The following is an 18,374-nucleotide window of genomic DNA, read 5'->3' as shown; positions in this document are numbered from 1 at the left end:
AACTCTGTATAAAAATAAAATAACAATTACATTTTGATGTTTACCCGTCAACAGTTATTACCTTCATTTCTAAAGTGAGAAAGTTTTACTCATGAGACACAGGAATGTTTGAGGAGATTAAGAAAAACAGAATGACTTGATACTCAATTTTCTTCTTACCTTCTTGGCGTTTAGTGAACAGCAGAGAGTACTTCTTCGATCACTGAAGTAATTTCAACTGTGTACAAGCTGAGCTGACGAGTTATTTATAATGCCTGAGTTTAGTGTTGTTATATAACGGTTAATGATTTGGTGACAGCCATCTGCTACTGGTAAATTATGAGTCCTTGTTCAATCATCTTCTTGCTGAAGGGAAAGTGTCTTCTGTGTTGTGCATTTCTCGGCAACTTTGAAATTCAAGATAGTCACTTTTAATTGATAAATCAAAGCGTGTAGTACCGAGTTGTAACATGATTTGTCACAGGTGCCTCGTTGGTGAGAATACCACCATAACATCTGACCTAGTAAAATGGAATCGTATGTTTAGACTAAATACGGCTTGTTGTTGAATGGCCTTTTCGTCAAGGGGAAACATAATTTGCGTGAAACACCTGACGGCAGCAACGAAGTTCGTGATTGTTGCATTTAATTGATGAACACTGATAAACATCTTTTTTGTGTAGTGCCGAGTTGTAAAGCGTATCGCAGGTGTGTCTCTTCTGAGACTACCATTACCCATCTGAAATTATCAAGCAAAGACGTATATTTCAGTCATCTTCTTGTCAAGCACAAATACTCTCTTGTACTGTGAATTTCTCGGCTACATTGAAATTCAAGACAGTCACTTTTAATTGATAAATCAAAGCGTGTAGCCCTGAGTTGTAAAATTTGACACTGGTGCCTCGTTGGCGTGAATACCACCATAACATCTGTTTGAGTACAATGGAATCGAATTCTTGGGCTAAACAACAGTTTGCTGTTTCGTAGTCTTGTCGTTCTAAACGCAAACATAATAGACTTTTTAGCTTGGGCGATTGTTTTCCCATTTCAGACCACGTTATATTCTCTAGGGAATTGTTCTTTTATCCATCTAAAACAGAATGCTTCATTTATATCCACGGGACAATTTGAAAATTGTAAAGCGAGAATTCTCAAGAGCATCATCTCATGGTCGGAAATGGGACAACAAAACGCCCGAACTAAAAAGTTGTATTCGCGTGAAGCACCTGTCTTGTCGCAGAAAGTTCGTGATTTGTACATGTGATTGATAAACAAAAACATTTTTGTGTAGTTACCGAGTTGTTAAGCGTATCAGTGAGAGTACTTGTGCACTGTCTGAAATTATCTGCTAAAGGTAGATGTTCCTTTAGGAAAAATAGAGGAAAATCAGTTGCCTGTTTTTTGTTCAGTACAAGGAACAGATTCCTGGATGATAAATCGTGTTTTTAATGTTTTAAGAGCACCAGCTTCCTATAAACTTGATTAATTTGCAAACAATACAAAAAAAAAAAAAAAAAAATACACGAGTAAAGCAATCAGTAAAATATCGAGTAAGACGGAAGAAAAATAATGACCTTAAAATTGACACCAGTAATTTCTTGACGTACTTTCACTAAACAAATCTCATTGACAGATCACTTCCGTCCCTGCACTTCGGTTCTTCATTCTTCAAGAAACTGGTTGTTCTGTTTTGCTCTGTAAAAACGTTTTCTTCAATTTAATAGCATAATTTGTGACATTTGGCGATATATCACGGAAGTTGGGAAAGAGAAATTTCGATTGTCAGGGGAGGGGGATACTGTTTCTATAACTAACCCAGTTAGGTAAACTAATACTTGAACTTCGCTCTGCGAGAGTTTGCTATTTTTGTTTGATTATGCATGCCAGTTAACCTGCTATTTCAGAAGTAGTTCTTGTTGCGTTTAAAATCGCCATCAACAATGAAACTAACCATCCTGTACAATTGTGGGTTTTTTTTTTAATTGTCCATTTGCATGGCGTGATTACCACAACACCATCTTTAATAACTAAAATATTACGCTACTGGTGAATGACTCATTACGCAAACCAAGAGTTATTTTTAGTAAACTCGTATGTTAAGAATGGGTAAGACTTGTTTGCAAAGTTATAATAAGCAGTCTCGAAATATCTTCAAACATTTCATTAAAATGCAGCACTTTTATTATTTTGTCTTAGGGCGGAAGATTTTAAGTCTCCCTGCTGAAAAAAATATTACATCAAAGTCCGAACACTTTATTATAGCAAGAAATTTTAAAGTATTTTGGTTACAGGCCAAATTACTTGTACACCCGGTGGCATAGGAGAAGGGACATTGTTCACCGCAACAATTAAACCCCCCTTGGTGAACAATATCACTCTCCAGTGTGTAGACTGGGTGACCAAGCCATTTTCAAAAAGTCGGTGCAGGCACCTCACGCGGTCAACGATAATAAGCTCGAACCCCTAGCGGTACATAACCTCAACCCTAAGCTCAGCAAAAACCCTAACCCTAACAGTAATCACAACTATAACCTTAATTAGGAAGCCCAATTTTCAGATTATTTTACCCCAGGTAGGCCATCGTAAATTACTGAATACAGGTGCTATATAAAGGGAAAGCACATCAATCAACGACTTTCACAATGCATTCTAGACTTCAATAGTAGGAAGCATTTACGATATCATTTAATTTCACGTTGTGTTGTCTATTGGCTCAACATGATGAATATGACTTGTGGATTAACGGTTACCTGTTCATGGCAATAAACCATTTAATTAGAATTTTCCAAAGAATGCTAGTATTGCCTTGACTCACCACTGAAAATTCTCTTCCTCGACAAATGGACTCAGACAAAACCTTACAAGGTAATGTACACGTACGCTTTTATTGAAACAGACAACAGCTCAGAAACAACAATAATGCAGTGGATATTCGTTTTAACTAAATCATTTACTCAAACATCGAGAACACAATATTATGACGAACCAAACCTCTTCCAAAGCCTAGATTATTACCACACGGTAAATAAAATAAAATAAACCAATAACTTTATTGAAGCGTCAAATGTACTTAGCACTGTTGTGGTAATTGGGGACATTGTAAATGAATAAACGAATATTTCAAACAGAACCTAAACTATTAAGAATCCCAACTAGTGGGAGGCTGGCCAGTGTGCTCAGTTTACACAACGCGATCGAGAAGTTGAACTCGGGACTACCAAGAACAAATGCAACTAGCAGTAAGACACCCGAAAAATCGCTCACAAAAAAGTTCAATGTAAAACCCAACTTTAAACGGCTAACTTTGTTATTCCACTACACATTTTACCGCCACTTTTCAACCAGCTCGTCATATAATTTCAACACAAGAAGCTCAAAAAAAAAAGCTCTTAAATTTTCTTTCCACTTCCGTCGGAAATAGGCTATAAAAAAACTTTTTTTGCACTAGGCCTTTTTTTCAAGAGAGTTTTAAGTGGTTTCCAAATCTTGAAAGACCTCGTTATAATATTCATGTAGTGGTGTAAGTTCTTACTGCATATTGTGTCATAACAACTAGCCTTATAAGGGAGGGTTGTAACTTCGACTGTTGTTATTAAATTTTTGATGAATTGAAAACAGAAACAACAGAAACAAACAATTAAAACACTTTATCAACCATTTATTTCAAAATATATGCTAACAATTTGCAAACAAAGACTGAAATTAAGGTAGTTAAAATAAACGAAGCTTGATCAAGTTTTGATGTGCGTGATATTTTCAATTCTTTGTTTAAATTGTCCTGTAGTTCTTTTAAATGGCGTGTTTTGGATGAATGACGTATTCCTCTGCTTCATCTTCCTGATCAGTAAGAGCGTCAATAATGCTATGTTTAGCATTTTCTGGAATCTCCTCCTGGCTAACATCTGCGGAGACTGGCATCTCGTTTTCGTCCATCTTACCACTACGACGACGTCGACGCCGTCTTCGCCAAGCGTCACTGAAAAATAAAAGCAACAACTATAGATTACAGCAAATCCTAGATTTGGCCGGTTAAGAAGCGTTAAGAGCAGATCATAAGCTTATCACCTTGATCTAGGTGATATGCTTCTGGAGCAGATTCAAAAGGTTTGGCATAAACAGCTCTATAGAAACTATCGTAACAAAAAATAGCACAGGTTGCCAAACAAACAGACAGAGACAGTACAAATCCAAAATTCGACACGAAGAAAAACTCCTTCCGAGTTCATAAATAAAAATCCTTCAGTTTATTTCTAATCATTCGTTAGAAAATGAAATGTTTTAAAATCGAAGGTAAGATTAATTGAAACCCTTAAAACTACCCCTGAAAGAAAGAAACCATACCGTACAATGTAAAGTCCTCCTTCATCCTTTCTAGTCTGAAATTGGACGGCGAAGTCACCTCGAACGTTTTAATCTTATCCCTCTTGAAATCAGTGGTATCCTGAACAGCGCTTGCCCTTCCACTGAGTCTTAATACTTTTTTTAAAATGGTTCATTAAGCAAGGACGTTAATTGTTCCACATCTTGCATTTGCTGATCTTTAAGGCGGGCCTGACTTGCAACTACAGAAGGAGTAAGTCCTTGCGTTCTTGACCAATTACAAATTAGTTCATTTTTGTCAGTACATTCTATCCAAGACATTCTACAGATTTTTATCCGGAGTTTAAAGAATTTCTTTTTAAAAAGAAAAGTATAATCCAAGGTTCAGGAAGAAAACTGAGAGAATCTACAGTTTACGTGATGCTATGAAAATTACCTGTCATCGATCAACAGAGATGTAATAACAAACATCAAGAGAATTGCGATCCAAAACTTGTTCATCTTGATACACTGTGTAAAAAGAAAATAATAATAATTACATTTGTTGTTTACCCGTCAACAGTTATTACTTTCGTTTCTAAGTGAGAAAGTTTTACTCATGGGACACAGGAATGTTTTTGAGCATATTAAAAAATGAACAGAAATGACGTGATCCTCAATTTTCTTCTTACCTTATTGGCGTTTAGTGAACAGCAGAGAGTACTTCTTCGATCACTGAAGTAATTGCAACTGAATACAAGCTGAGCTGACGAGTTATTTATATTGCCTGATTTAGTGTTATTATAAAACAGTTAATGATTTAGTGACAACCATATGCTACTCATAAATTACGAGTCCTTGTTCAATCATCTTGCCAGCCAGAAATAGACTTCTGTGTTGTGCATTTCTCGGCAACTCTGAAATTCATCGTCACTTTTAATTAATAAACCAAAGCGGGTAGCACCTAGTTGTAAAATTTGTCACAGATGTTTCCTTGGTGAGAATATCACCGTAACATCTGACCAAGTAGAATGAAATCAAATACTATGACTAAATTGTTCAATGGTCTTTTCGTCATGCGCAAACATAATTTGTCTGAAACACCTAACAGCAGCAACGAAGTTCGTGATTGTTGCATTTAATTGATGAACAAAAACATCATTTTTGTGTATTGCCGAGTTGTAAAGTGTATCGCAGGTGTGTATGGTGAGACTACCATCAACTATCTGAAATTACCTCGGTTGTGTGTACAGACCTCACTGCGTTCGGTCTGTACTCGCGACCTCGGTCAAAATTCTCCCATACAGACTTCCTACCCAGTTAATAAGAGTTAAAAAAAAAAAAATGGTAACAGCGAGAAATTAAGACTTAAGATTAGGATTATGATTCAAACTTTGACCAAGCTTAACTGGCGTCAATGTTTGATAAATTAGGGCTTGTTGTTCAATCATCTTCTTGTCAATCACAAATACTTTCTTGTGTTGGGCATTTCTCGGCAACATTGAAATTTAAGGCGGTCACATTTAATTGAAAAACAGTGCTAGGCGTGTATCGCAGAGTTGTATATTTTGTCACAAGGGTGTCTCATTGTTGAGAATACCACCATAACATCTGTCCGAGTTGAATATTAATGGAATCGAATACCAGGACTAAACCACGGTTTGTTGTTCAATCGTCTTCTTGTTAAGAGCAAACATAATTTGTGTGAAGCACCTGTTTTCATGGATCAACGAATTCGAAGTTCGCGATTGCTACATGTAATTGATGAACAAAGACATTTTTTGTGTAGTGCTGAGTTGTATGTAAAAGTGTATCATCGAAGGAGTGTAGCCATTGAGAATACTGGCACACTATCTGAAATTATCTGGTAATTATGCATGTTCCTTTACGAAAATTAGAGGAAAATGTGGTCTGTTTTTGGCTAGAAGGAACAGAATCCGGACTGATATATAGTTTTTTTTATTAAGCAACACCAGTAGCTTGCTATAGACTCAGTTACTATTTTGCAGATGATACAAAGACAAATATACGAGTAAAGCAATCAGTAAAACATCTAGTGCACAGAAAAAATAACGAGTTAAAAATTGACACCAGAATGGTAATATTTTGACATACTTTCACTAAACAAACTTCATCGATGCCCTGTGCTCCTGATATTCATTCTTCAACTAAAAACCTGCGTTCTTAAAAAAATTTCAAGTTATCAACTTAATGGTTGATAAGTTTTGCTCTTTAAAAACGTTTTATGCAATTTAATTGCATATTTTGGGTCATTCCGCGATATATTGTATATGGAAGTTAGCAAAGAGAAGTTTCGATAATCAGAGGGGACATTGTTTCTATAGCTAGCCCAGTATGATAAACTAATACTCGAACTTCACTCAGTGAGAGTTTGCTATTTGTGTTTGATTATGTGCTATTTAACCCTATAGAAGCAGTTTTTGCTGATATTTAAAATCGTCTATAAGGAAACTAACCATCGTGCCCAATTTGGATTGTTGTAAAATTAAACTTGACCATTTCTGCGGCGTGATCACCACAACACCATCTCAATAAGCATGGGTAAGACTTGTTTGCAAAGTTATAATAAGTAGTCTCAAAACATCTTTAAACATTTCATCAAATTGCAGCACTTTCATCACTTTGTCCAAGAGAAAGTTAAAAGTCTCCCTTTTGAGATAAAGATTGAATCGAAGTCCAAACTCTTTATTGTAGATAGATATTTTAAACTATTTGGGTTACAGGCTACATTCGGTGCACACCCTGCCTGTGAGAGAAGGGATATCATTCATCGCAACGATTAAACCCACATTGATATACAATATCCCTTCATCTTCCTGTGCGCTTAACAAATTGACATCAGTTTTTCATGCGTCTGTCCTTTTATTGATCATGAATTATAAGGCCCCGAGGTTAAAACCTCTCCACCAACCCACCCCTCTCCCTCCTCCTCCCCCGCCCCCCTCCCACCCAGCGAGGATTTGTAGGCCCATCTGTATCCCAAAAGAAAAACTATTCCGGTCATTTATTATCCCCACTTGAATATAAGTTCCCTTATAAATGTTTGATACCGGATACAAGGTGTTCTTGATATAAGCCCCTCCCCTCATTTATAGGTTCCCTACACACCTAAAGCTACTAAAACCCAGGGATTGTAATATGAAGTTAAAGGGGCTCTAGAAGCCCTAGAACGTTTTCCTTGACATTTTGTTTGCTTTCATTTGTGGAGCTATGGCCGTTTGCGGGTGTGTTATCAGTAGAGGGCCCAACAGAGCTGACGCGCGCTATGGCAGCAAACAATTTCTTGTACTCTTTTCGGAAGTTATTATTCATGACACCATAAATGACTGGGTTGATAGCACTGCTTAAGTACCACAGGCAGGTAGCAAAGATGAAGACCTGGAACGATGAAAGAAACTTCATGTTAGCTTTAACGGCCTGACTTGTAAATTGATTTACGGGAGAAATTCAGTGTATTTAACGATTTTTCAAGGTAGCTAGATCGCTAAACGTGGCTGAGTGAAGAGAAAGTCATGGGTTGCCTTAAGCCGATCCAGTAATGGTAAATAAAAATTTACCAGAAACTAAATTTATTCCAGCGAAGTTATTGCTGATACGGGTAAATTTACATCGGATGTGTCATCAGTACCCTTTGCAAATAAGATAAAAACGATGCATTGAATACGAAATTAGATATTTTCTTTTGAAAAGTGTAGAATTTAAATACATTTGAAATTAATGTGTTATGAGCCATATATAAAAAAAAAGACTATCAACTTTTACATGTAAATTTTGGAGGCTACTATTTGTTTCCCAACTTACGTTCTCAGTTCAACAACCAGACTATAAAACTAGCAGCAATATGCGAGAAGTTTGTAATATTTGGGCCTGGCTGCCTCTTGTTGCTTAGTATTAGAGCCTTCAACTGATCGGCAGCAGGTCTTGGGAGCGAGGGGGGCGCCTCGTTTTCAAGAACTTGAAAGGATTCCAAGTAGCTTGTAACTGGCAGATTATAACACAAGATGTTTCACTGCCAAATTTTCAAGTTGAAAAAAAAAGGGAAAAAATTGGAAACACATGGGTTGCTTTTGATTATGGGGTCTTCCAGTGAGATCTGCATCTAAACTTCACTCACAACAAAGCCTGATTGTCATACCCTTTTCTTACTAAATATCGTGTAAGGATGTAAAAGACTTGGTCAAAATTAACATAATTGGGATTTGAACCTACTATTAACTGAGTAGTGATCGTTTCATTACATTATCATTATAGTTTTCTTTAAAGCTAAATACTTGTGACACTTAAATAAAGTCTTTCATTCATTCATTCATTCATCAGAACTGATCTATTGTAAAAACTGGAAATTATAACATCAAAGTAACGCTTTGAATTTGAAAATGAATCACTTTGCGTTTACATCAAAATGACAGCTCTGATTAAAGGTTTGCCGTCATTGCTTTGAAACTGAAAAACAAGAACTAAAACAGGCAAAAGGAATCGACTTGATATTTCAAACGTAATTATCCTGGTGGCTTATTTTGTTCTTTGCGGCTCAATAGCTCGCCACCTTCATGGTCATTACTCGTTAACGAATACGATGCGGTCTTTTGTTCCTCGTATCTCAAGTATAGACATCACTGTCTATGAGATGAGCACAGATAAATTCCCTGTCACATAAATTAACCACTGACCGGGTAAAATGATTATATAACCACACGTGGAGATTTAATGCGCCCTTGAGAGCACGCGCGCAAAACCATGTCAAAAATCTCCTATCAAAATTTATGCTTTCATCATCAAACGTAACTGTGCTTCTTTTAGTCGATGCAATCCGTTTATTGAAACATTTTGCGTTTTGCTTTGCTTTTCGCCTCCACAACGTTAAAGGTTCAAATAAACACGTGTTTCGCTCGTAGATGAATGCTAATGTATACCGAGTGTAGGGCTTCTTGGAATACATCTCTTTCGATGGCATAGTGGATATCTTTTTCTTTCGCGAGCACTGGAGATGCACGGTCTATACGATTGATCGTATCCCCGGGCTGACCCTCCCAAACTATGCTTTTACTAATTTTTGTCATAAATGCCTGTGGTTGTAAAACGTTTTCGTTTATATTGGGAAAAATTCACATCCTAACAAATAATGTATTGGACCGAAACTTGCCAGGCAAAAATCAAGATACATCAGTCAGGGAAAACTGTGCCTTACAAAATGATGCTCTCATTAAGGACGAAGCGATTTAGACAATATGCAATCTCGTCGCCTACTGAACAATTTGCAATCTTACGACAAGTCTGCGACACGAATTACCTACATCTGTCAGATACGATGCGAAAAAAATGGGACATTTTACATTTAAGGCACGTTTAATTAATGAAACCCTACAACAGTCCTACTGTCACCATTTCATTGTAAATTTCCATTCTTGCATGAAGCGGGCAAAGAGCACCATAAACGGACTGGAAAAGCGCGACAAAGGTGCAAAAACGCGGTCCTTGTACTACAGGAAACGTTTGGAAATTATTGAATACTTCCTGGAAAGATTGAAATATTGATATCAAAGTAACATTATCGCATGCAGCGAGAAAACACTGAAATGTTAAAAAACCTTATAGGAACAAACTTGTATTTTCTTCTTCGTGATATTTGTTGCCTATCTATTAGCTGGGTTCCTGAAATATTCAATTTCACAAAAAAACTTGATAAATTATCCTGGTGGCTTTTTTTTTAATATTTCTGTATCTGCTTTCTTGGCATTGAATTATAATAAAGATAAGGAAACGTATTGAAAATATATTCTTCTTCCTGCATGCACTGTCCTGCATTTTTCTTTTCACATTTTGAATAACTTTGTTAGTATGTAGCGCGAAAGTTAACTGTTTGGGGTCTCCTGTCAACGAAAAGTTTTTTTTATGTTTTTTTTTTGTTTTTGTTTTTGTTTTTTCGGACAGTTTGTTTACTTGCTTCTTACTTACCAAAATTAGAAAAAGCAGCTTCAGACTAAATTAAACAAACGAATACGCTTGTTACAAGTTAAATGGAAAGTTCGAATCCTTGGGGTAGTGGAGAAATGCTTGTCTGCTTACCTGACGAGGAAGAAGAAGTGGATTAATCTTGTCCATCGTGTCCATCACTTCTGACGGGATCCAGCAGATGGTGAATGCAAAGATGATGGCTGCTACTGACCTGGCCACCGATGCTTCCTCAGAATAGTTGCCAGCTCGACTGGTTTGGCTCAGATTCGGGGCAACGGCTGCGTTGTGTCGCTTCACGGTGCGGAACACCTTCCAGTAGCAGACCACGATCACTGCGTAGGAGAGGACGAAGGAGCCATAAAGCCAGGCGTTGAACGAGACAATAGCAGCTGGCGCCATCATTCGCCTCCAGCACAGTAGATACCCCGGGCAGAAGAAGAAGTCATCCAGGGACAGGATATTGGGAATGCCATTGGTGATCAGGGATATGGCCCAGATTGCTGAGATCAGCAGGAGCGTTTTCTTTTTAGTGAAGATCTTCCTGTAGAGGTTTTGCTTCTTAACACACACGTAGCGATTGAAAGCTGTCAAAGCCATGATGAAGATGGAGACCTGAGCCAGAACGGCCATAGCGAAAGCGTGCGCTTTACAGACGGCGTTGCTGAAACGCCTTTTGCTGTAGATGGCAGCGTCAACTGTTAGCGGCATCACGGTCACAGAAGTTAACAGGTCCGTGAAGGCCAGCGCAAAAATTAGCATAGTTGTGGGAGTGTGAAGTCTGTGATTGCGGTAAACGATACAGCACAGCATAGCATTCCCCACCAGCGAGGCCACATTGATGATTAGGAGAACGGTGGACTCGATCACAACAGTTGGTTTGCTTCTGGCCTCGAGTTGCTCTTGCAACAGAGCCAGCACATCGACACTAGCGTCTCCCGGGTCAATGTTGTTCATGATTAAACTGCGAACTGTGTTCGAATTGGCCCATCAATAATTAGCAGCGATTGTAGATTTGAAGACTGGCACTGAACTACAAATAAAACTGGGTTAAACTAAGTGAGCTTTATGGTCATCAAAAGATTACGTGTAAAATCATTAATTGTACTGCTACCTTTAAACCTGGGTTTGATTGGCTTGAAGTGGATCGATTTATTCCAAATTCTATTGATTCTATAGATTTGAAGACCTTTAAAATGCAATTAGAACTGGGTACAGGTTTTTACACCAGAGAGCCTTGATTATTATCTTGAAAAGATAATAGGTAAAATCGTCTGTTATACTGCTACCTTTAAACTTGGTTCTGATTGGTTCGAAGCGGATCAATTTATTCCAAATTCTACAGCCGAGATAGGAAAATTCATTAGCTGACCAGGGAATTCTATAGGAAAATTAAACTCTTTAGGAAAATTCATTACCTGAAGAGGGAATTCTATAGAAAAATTCATTACCTGACCAGGGAATTCCACATTAAATTTCTCGCGAAAAAACCAATATCGCACGATATGGATGAGCGCGATATCGGTTTTTCAAATGGAATTTAACGTGGAATTCACGAGTCAGGTTATGAATTTTCCATGAATCGCATGGTCTTCTTCTCAAATGAAAGAAAACCCCTTTCATTTACATCTGTGCGAATGTTGCAGTATTCAACGCGCGTGGGAGAGAAACCATGTCTCTCCAGAAAGTTGTATTTCAGGTCAAGGCAGGGAGAAACTTGAATTCCACTTTCAAATAGACTTTGGTTTGTTTTTAGCTTCGTGGACGGCGAAAATGGTTTTAAAGGGACACAGTCAGCTTGGGACCGCACTGACATGGAAACTAGTTTTCTCTCTTTGGAAAAAGTTCACCTCAACCTGAAATCAAATTACATCCAGAAATCCGCTTCAATCTTCGCAGTGTTTTGCTTGATTTCCAATCGTTTACTGAGAAGCCTGTTTTTGAGTGTGCTTTTGCTCATCGTATGCTACTATTTTTATCATATTTGATTGAAAACAGTGTGGATCGCATGTCTGTGATATGCAAATTAGCTATGAAATGGTATCTAATGCGCATGTGCTCCAGCTGACTGTGTCCCTTTAAAGGTTACTGTTTCTAATTGTTTTTCAGTTGCTGTTTTGTTGTCGCTAAAGTGAAATATCACGCAAAGCCTTGCTTTCAAAAGTCGCAAGTCCACGCTGAATACCTCACCTAGGTAACCAATCAGGGTGCGAGAATTCTCTGAGCTAGAAGATTCTATCAATGACTGAACAGTTAAACTTGAGTTGTTTCGGTCGCATTTGAGCATTGCAGTCAGCGCGCTCTACGTAATGAAAGTGAAACTCACGTAGTTTAAGGCTTGAGTCAAAGGCTTTTACTGGTGATAATAATTTATTAGTTATATTTCTGAAGGTATAAATGGCAATAGAACCAGATTTAGCACACAGTTAAGTTTTGACGTCCTGAACATTTTAAAGTAGAATTGGTACTTCTGACAGGTCACGTGACGTGTCACGTGACGTTTAACGGAAAATAACCGTTATTTGAGGAATTGGTGGCGGTTTTTAGTAATAACATCCTGCAAAAACGCATTTTGAATGCAGGTCAATCATTTCCATCCTCTCGCGTTTGGAGTGACTGTCCCACTTTTCACAGTAAAATTTATAGGGTGAAAGGTCCTTTTTTCAACAAAATTCGACTTTTGATCATTTATATCTTCTATAAACGAAATCAAGGGAGATCATTCCAAACGTATCAAGGTAGATAATTTAAATTTGCATCGGAAATGCTCATTTATTGATCAATAAAATGAAAATTCGCCACCAATTCGCCGATTTACCAAATTTTAACAAAATGATCACGTGACATGTCACATGGTCAAAATAATATGTTAAGGCAAGGCACGATGTCGACTTTTATAATCAGGGAAACGTTCAGCTTGGTAAAACGAATATAACAAGAGATATAGCTGCCCAACCATAATTCTACTTTACATTCCTGACCCAGGCCTTAAACTGCTTGAGAACACGTCCCAGATAAAACTTCCAGGTTTGCCGTTTCAGGCAAACATAAACCTACTTATGAAGAAGCAGCAGTAACCAAAACACACAAAAAAATCAACTGAAACTTCCACAAAGCTTAAGTTTTTAACCAAAGGAATTGAACGTGATGCTGCAAACTCGAGTTTAGCACGTCTTCGTGGCTCGTTTGCGAAAGAAAGAAATTATTTTACGAAGACCCTCGGCAAAAAGTGTCGAAAGAGTTTAATTAAAGAGAATTAAAATATTTAATCACAGCGTGAGTTCACTTTAGCAACCCTCTAATATATATGATTTAGGCAAGCCTGAAAGCGGAGCTCCTGGGCCGGGTTTTTTAAAGTCCCATTAAGCTAACTCAGGATAAGAAAGAATTTTGATCAGTGAGATTTTTAACTTTGCGGTGAGGTTTTCTGCATATTAAGTTTGGCCTTCTGTTTTTAGTTTGAATAATCTCAAAATGAACAAAAAAATAGCGGTGAAAAACATTTGTACAGAAGAAAAAATCATAATTTGGTTAACTTTTAATCTCGGCCTGGGTAGGCGTTAACTGGTTTCCGAACAACCCAGCCCTGTTTGCAACAAGTTAACCTGACATGAGCTCGCGATACAATCGAAAATCAGCACTTGGTCAGCAGTCAACTTAAAAAACACGTGACCTCGATAAGCTCTAGCCCTGAGCCGCGATATGGTCACGTGGTATTGGTCAGCGGATATCCTGTTTTGACAGGTGTCGATTGACCATAACATGGATGTCGAATATCAAATAAGGACGCTACAAACCAAGGCTGCATGTCACTGTCAACCTATTAGCTGGAGTATGGCCGCCATCTTGCGCGACTCCGCCGCCGTTGTCGTCGTCGTCTTGCGTACGCGCCCACGAGCAACACCGCTAGCCATGGTAACAATGAAAACATCTATGCATGGGTTTCCTTTGCTTTCCTCTATGGGTGTGGTGCTCCGCTATAATGAAAAGACGTCAGATTCTCTGTAATTACGGTTGCCGTATTATTAAAAAGTAATCGGTCTCTTTTACTCGAAACAATCAAGGATTAATTGTACTTGTGAACATTTTGTGCTTTTTTCTAATTTCCACCATTGTCTGCGGCAGCTTAATCCCTAATGGTTTCTCAAACAAACCGATTTCCTACTTAAATTATGCGCGACCGTGACTTCAAAAAGCAACCATATGTATCGGTAGAAACTGGCAAAATTGTGAAGGTGCAAGGAGTGCCTAAAGTGGAAATCATTCAAATATATATACGAAAAACCTTCTTCCAGTTAAAAGGGATGTGGTTTTGGTGCCTTCACACTAGAGCTTGTGAGTATAATCTAAGTGCGCTTGTAACCTACTTTGAGTGTGAAGGGGTAAAATGCACTCACTTAGTAACCAAGGAAACTCTCGTAGTTCAAAGAAGCCGAAGTGCGCCGCCCCAAGCATGGTCTACACCACACTTGAGAACACACTTGACCAATAGGGAATGGAAGCCAACTGAAAGCGGTGTGCAGCGATTCTGGCGAACAGACCGATAAACAACTTGCAAGCTGAGATCGATCGAAAAATCCAAAATGTATGGCTTGAGTTTGGAGGACTCCATGGAACAGTCTGTTTTAGTATAAATCTACTAGCGTTCTATCACGAATGCCGTTCTCTGATTGGCTACGCTACTCACCATCTATTCTGTGAATAACGTGGTAGTGGGTGGCAGTGTGCGTTTGTTAACAAAATGACGGCCGCTTCTTGGCGTTTTCGAAGTGTTTGTGAAGGGGATTTAGATAAATTCATGAAGATTTATACTAAAACAAGTAGATTATTCGCTCTCGATCTCCATGCGTGATAGAAATCTCGAGCTCATAATCTAATTGCTTAATATAAGCATACGTAAAAAGGAAAGACAAGTCGATTCAATTTGTTAAACTGATAATCTTATTTAGTTGACTTTCATTTTCAAAGACAGCCTAACCCATCGCTCTCATATCATCCGGCACCAAATACCGTTTCAAGTTTCAACCAGGTCATTTCTTTGCACCCGAACAACTCCTTTGACCATTGGACGAGTCACACGGAAATTCACCATTTTCCACAGCGGATCCATGTCTCGGTTAGCTGAAGTCCTACCCGTTGTTGAGCCATTCTAGAGAAATAAGAAGATGCCGCTTGTCCTGTTGTATTGCTTCCACGCACTCGTTAACAACAAAGCACCTATGTGTATTTCTTGTATAGTTAAAACCCCTTGAGTGAAAAGAAACGTTCTTTACGGACGTACTTAGGTACGTTCGCTTGTTCGTTCGTTCGTTCGTTCGTTCTCGTGTTCGTTCACGTGTTCGTTCGTTCGTTCGTTAGTTCGTGAAGACGTAATTACGATATTCTCCTACGATATCCTCTCTTGACTGGGGTTAATTGACTTCCCACGATAAAACTTATGAACGTGATTGTATATATTTTTGCAGCTGACAATGAGACATTTTGATAAATATCTGAGTCATTCTCGGGAAAGTGAATGTGTTCATTTAAAGAATTGTCTTGGTAAGGAGACTTTTCTTTTGGCCGGTCTAAGTTGCCGAATATCAGCGCTTTGTTTTGCTCCTGCAGAAAGGCTCCACCCGAGACAAGACGAGTAAAGAAAGGATGAGTTGAAGGCTACAATCTCTACCATCAACACTAAGAAAGTCGAGTGATCCTGACCACCACCAGTTTCTGGTCACAATAGCTAGGACTAATATTAAAAAAATGTCTGAAATGATCTGGATTACACTTCAATACGCTGCATGCGACGATATTTATCCTCAATTGCAACGATCGCCTCTAAAGCCTCTGTAAAGTAACGAACATTCTACAAAGAAGTTAATTTAAGCGCTGCATGAAAAATAGTCCCGACACTGAAACTTAGAAGTCCTTAGGACGAATCTTCATTCCAGAGCTCTTAACGACGTAACTGTGCCAATAAATGAATTTACTGGAGTACACAGCATTGAGGTTTGAATGATCGCAATTGTTGTGCCACCAGGCTCCTTGCCGCTGAGAGACACAGTTGTGGGACGACTTGTCATTATCGCGATCTTTGGTAGAAAATGCTGAACCACTATGATAGGTGAGGCCATCGCCAGCAGCACCTGAATGAATAACAGAGATGAATGAAGGTGGGCACGAACACAGCATGTAATGGCATCCACATCAGCCCGCGCGCAACATATACCGGTAGCTGTGATGTAATTGCGTTTTGCCTAGCAGTTTTCATTCAGAAAGTTAGCCAATTCAACAGAAAAGCTCACCTGAATATTTCCCCACACTCATCTGGTATTTTCCACTTTCTCTCGCTACAAAAAATGAACTGTACTCTGCAAATGATGTTTTTCCATTCCTGTCTTCCAAGTCAACACGAAGCTTGTTACTGCTGCTCACGGTCAGGCGGTGAATCTTGTCCAGTTCGAGCCAAAACTTGCCGTTCAGATTGCCGAAGCCCCGTTTGTAATCATCCCACGCGAGGTAGAAATCTACAGAACCGTCAAATCTCTTCTGAAACACTGTCCATCCCCCACCCGCTGTTTTGTGATCACAGAAGACTTTAAATCCACCAAAACCATCAGGATCGATTTTGTACACTCCACTGATCTTGTGACCGGACTTGTAAACTTCGGCACAGTCTTTGTAAACTGTAGACATACAAATTTAAGTACCTCGTTTTCTGTTGAGCACGCTTGAAAGTTGACAAAGTTTTACAAAGTTCCATTACAAACCTTTCATTGCGTTTGTTTCTTCTTTGAGTGCGGTCACCTGCTGGTTCACTTCAGCAAACATATTTTCGATTTTCTTGGAGTTTGAACCTGCGATGAAGTAATTGTTATTGAAATTATAAGGTGAAACTTTCTTCGCATTGTTTCCACTTTGTGTTGACGAAAACGCCGGGTTTGAATTACCAAGCGCCGCTACTATGCATCCTAACAAGATAGTCTGAAAGAAATATTTCATCATAGATAGGTGTTTGCGAATTTGTTATGAAACGGTACCTTAAGCTACGAGTTTGAATGAATCCAGGCTATGCAAAATTATTGATGGAGTATTTATTGCTTGAATTCTTCAGGCAAGAGTTTTCGTGTCTCGATCTTTTGTCAATGGAGTACACTTTTCACCAATCGGCTGACTCCACATTTCTTTGGAACTACTTGAATAAGCAATGACTGTGAAATGTAAATCGTCATGAAAAACATTACGCAAATTGACCGCATTTTGTTTCCAGGACATGGCCCAAGGATTAACCCCTTCATTATAGAAGATCACGCAGTGCCCAGTACGGTTACCCACCGGAGTGAACGATATCGCATTTATATTTACAGAGATAGTGTTTCGAAACTTTCTACCGGAAGTTTAGATTCCGATTAACAGTCTCTCTTCCGACGCCGGTTTTTATCTGTCAAGAGGGTCTTCTTCCATAAAATTTATCGTGGACGCTAACTTGTCACTTCCCGCTCGTGAGGCGTTTCACATATAACCTTAGGGGCTGCATGATGTACACTGATTGGTTAAAAAAAACTCTCGCACCACTTTTTCAGCCAATCAGAAGTAAAATCAGAACCAACTGCGTCCGCTCACACACAGTAGGGAGTTTACGAAACCACGACGGCAACGGCAACGGGAACGTCACTGAACAAAAGAATTAATAGCAGAACAATGGCTGTGCACGTGCGTTATAATCCTTGGTACATTTCTTTACCGTCCTTTGCAAGACGACAACGTGAAATGACCAAATTTTGCGTCGTCTGGAGAACGTGAACCACGACGGCTAATATTTTAAATTTTTATTTCAAATTTATCGCTGTGTTCCGGATTTAGTTTTGCGATAGTTTTGACAGTGATAAACAACGTAAATGACTTTAGAGTATCGCGAAATTTGTAGGTAAAATATAAATCCATTTTTTTAATCGACGTTGTGCTCGGCGTCGCCGTCGTGGTTTCATAAACTCCCTAGTTTCCCGCGCTCAGCGCCGGTCAGTTGTAAACATAAATTGTTGACACTAAATCGCACATTGAGAGAATTTATTCAGGAATACAGGTTTTACAACTTTATTCTGAAATTCTGAGTTTTCTGAAAAGCTACCTCTTACACCTAA

The 18,374-nt window shown here is 38.6% G+C and overlaps 1 protein-coding gene and 1 pseudogene across 1 annotated transcript; both read right to left on the bottom strand.

Moving 5' to 3' along the window:
- Nucleotides 1–3,616: 3,616 nt before the first annotated feature.
- On the bottom strand, nucleotides 3,617–11,208 carry LOC110044825 (melatonin receptor type 1B-B-like). Its single transcript, XM_089275575.1, has 4 exons — nucleotides 10,366–11,208; nucleotides 4,971–7,677; nucleotides 4,736–4,809; nucleotides 3,617–3,955 (listed from the first exon to the last, which is right to left on the bottom strand). The coding sequence occupies exons 1-2, from the start codon at nucleotides 11,206–11,208 to the stop codon at nucleotides 7,444–7,446; spliced, it is 1,077 nt and encodes a 358-aa protein (XP_089131701.1). The 3' UTR covers nucleotides 3,617–3,955; nucleotides 4,736–4,809; nucleotides 4,971–7,443.
- A 4,870-nt stretch (nucleotides 11,209–16,078) lies between these two features.
- LOC110044826 (angiopoietin-related protein 7-like) lies at nucleotides 16,079–17,235 on the bottom strand (annotated as a pseudogene).
- Between the last annotated feature and the right edge of the window lie 1,139 nt (nucleotides 17,236–18,374).

This window comes from Orbicella faveolata, unplaced genomic scaffold, assembly GCF_042242905.1.
Source record: "Orbicella faveolata isolate gen_17 unplaced genomic scaffold, um_ofav_v1 contig_36, whole genome shotgun sequence".
Taxonomy (NCBI): Eukaryota; Metazoa; Cnidaria; class Anthozoa; order Scleractinia; family Merulinidae; genus Orbicella; species Orbicella faveolata.
Note: the sequence above shows the minus strand (reverse complement) of the source record. Positions and strands in the feature narration are given on the sequence as shown.

Coding starts and splice junctions, on each gene's coding strand:
- LOC110044825 (XM_089275575.1), bottom strand. CDS start 11,208: ATGAACAACATTGACCCGGGAGACGCTAGTGTCGATGTGCTGGCTCTG. Junction 7,678..10,365: donor CACTTCTTCTTCCTCGTCAG/GTAAGCAGACAA, acceptor TCATCGTTCCAG/GTCTTCATCTTTGCTACCTG.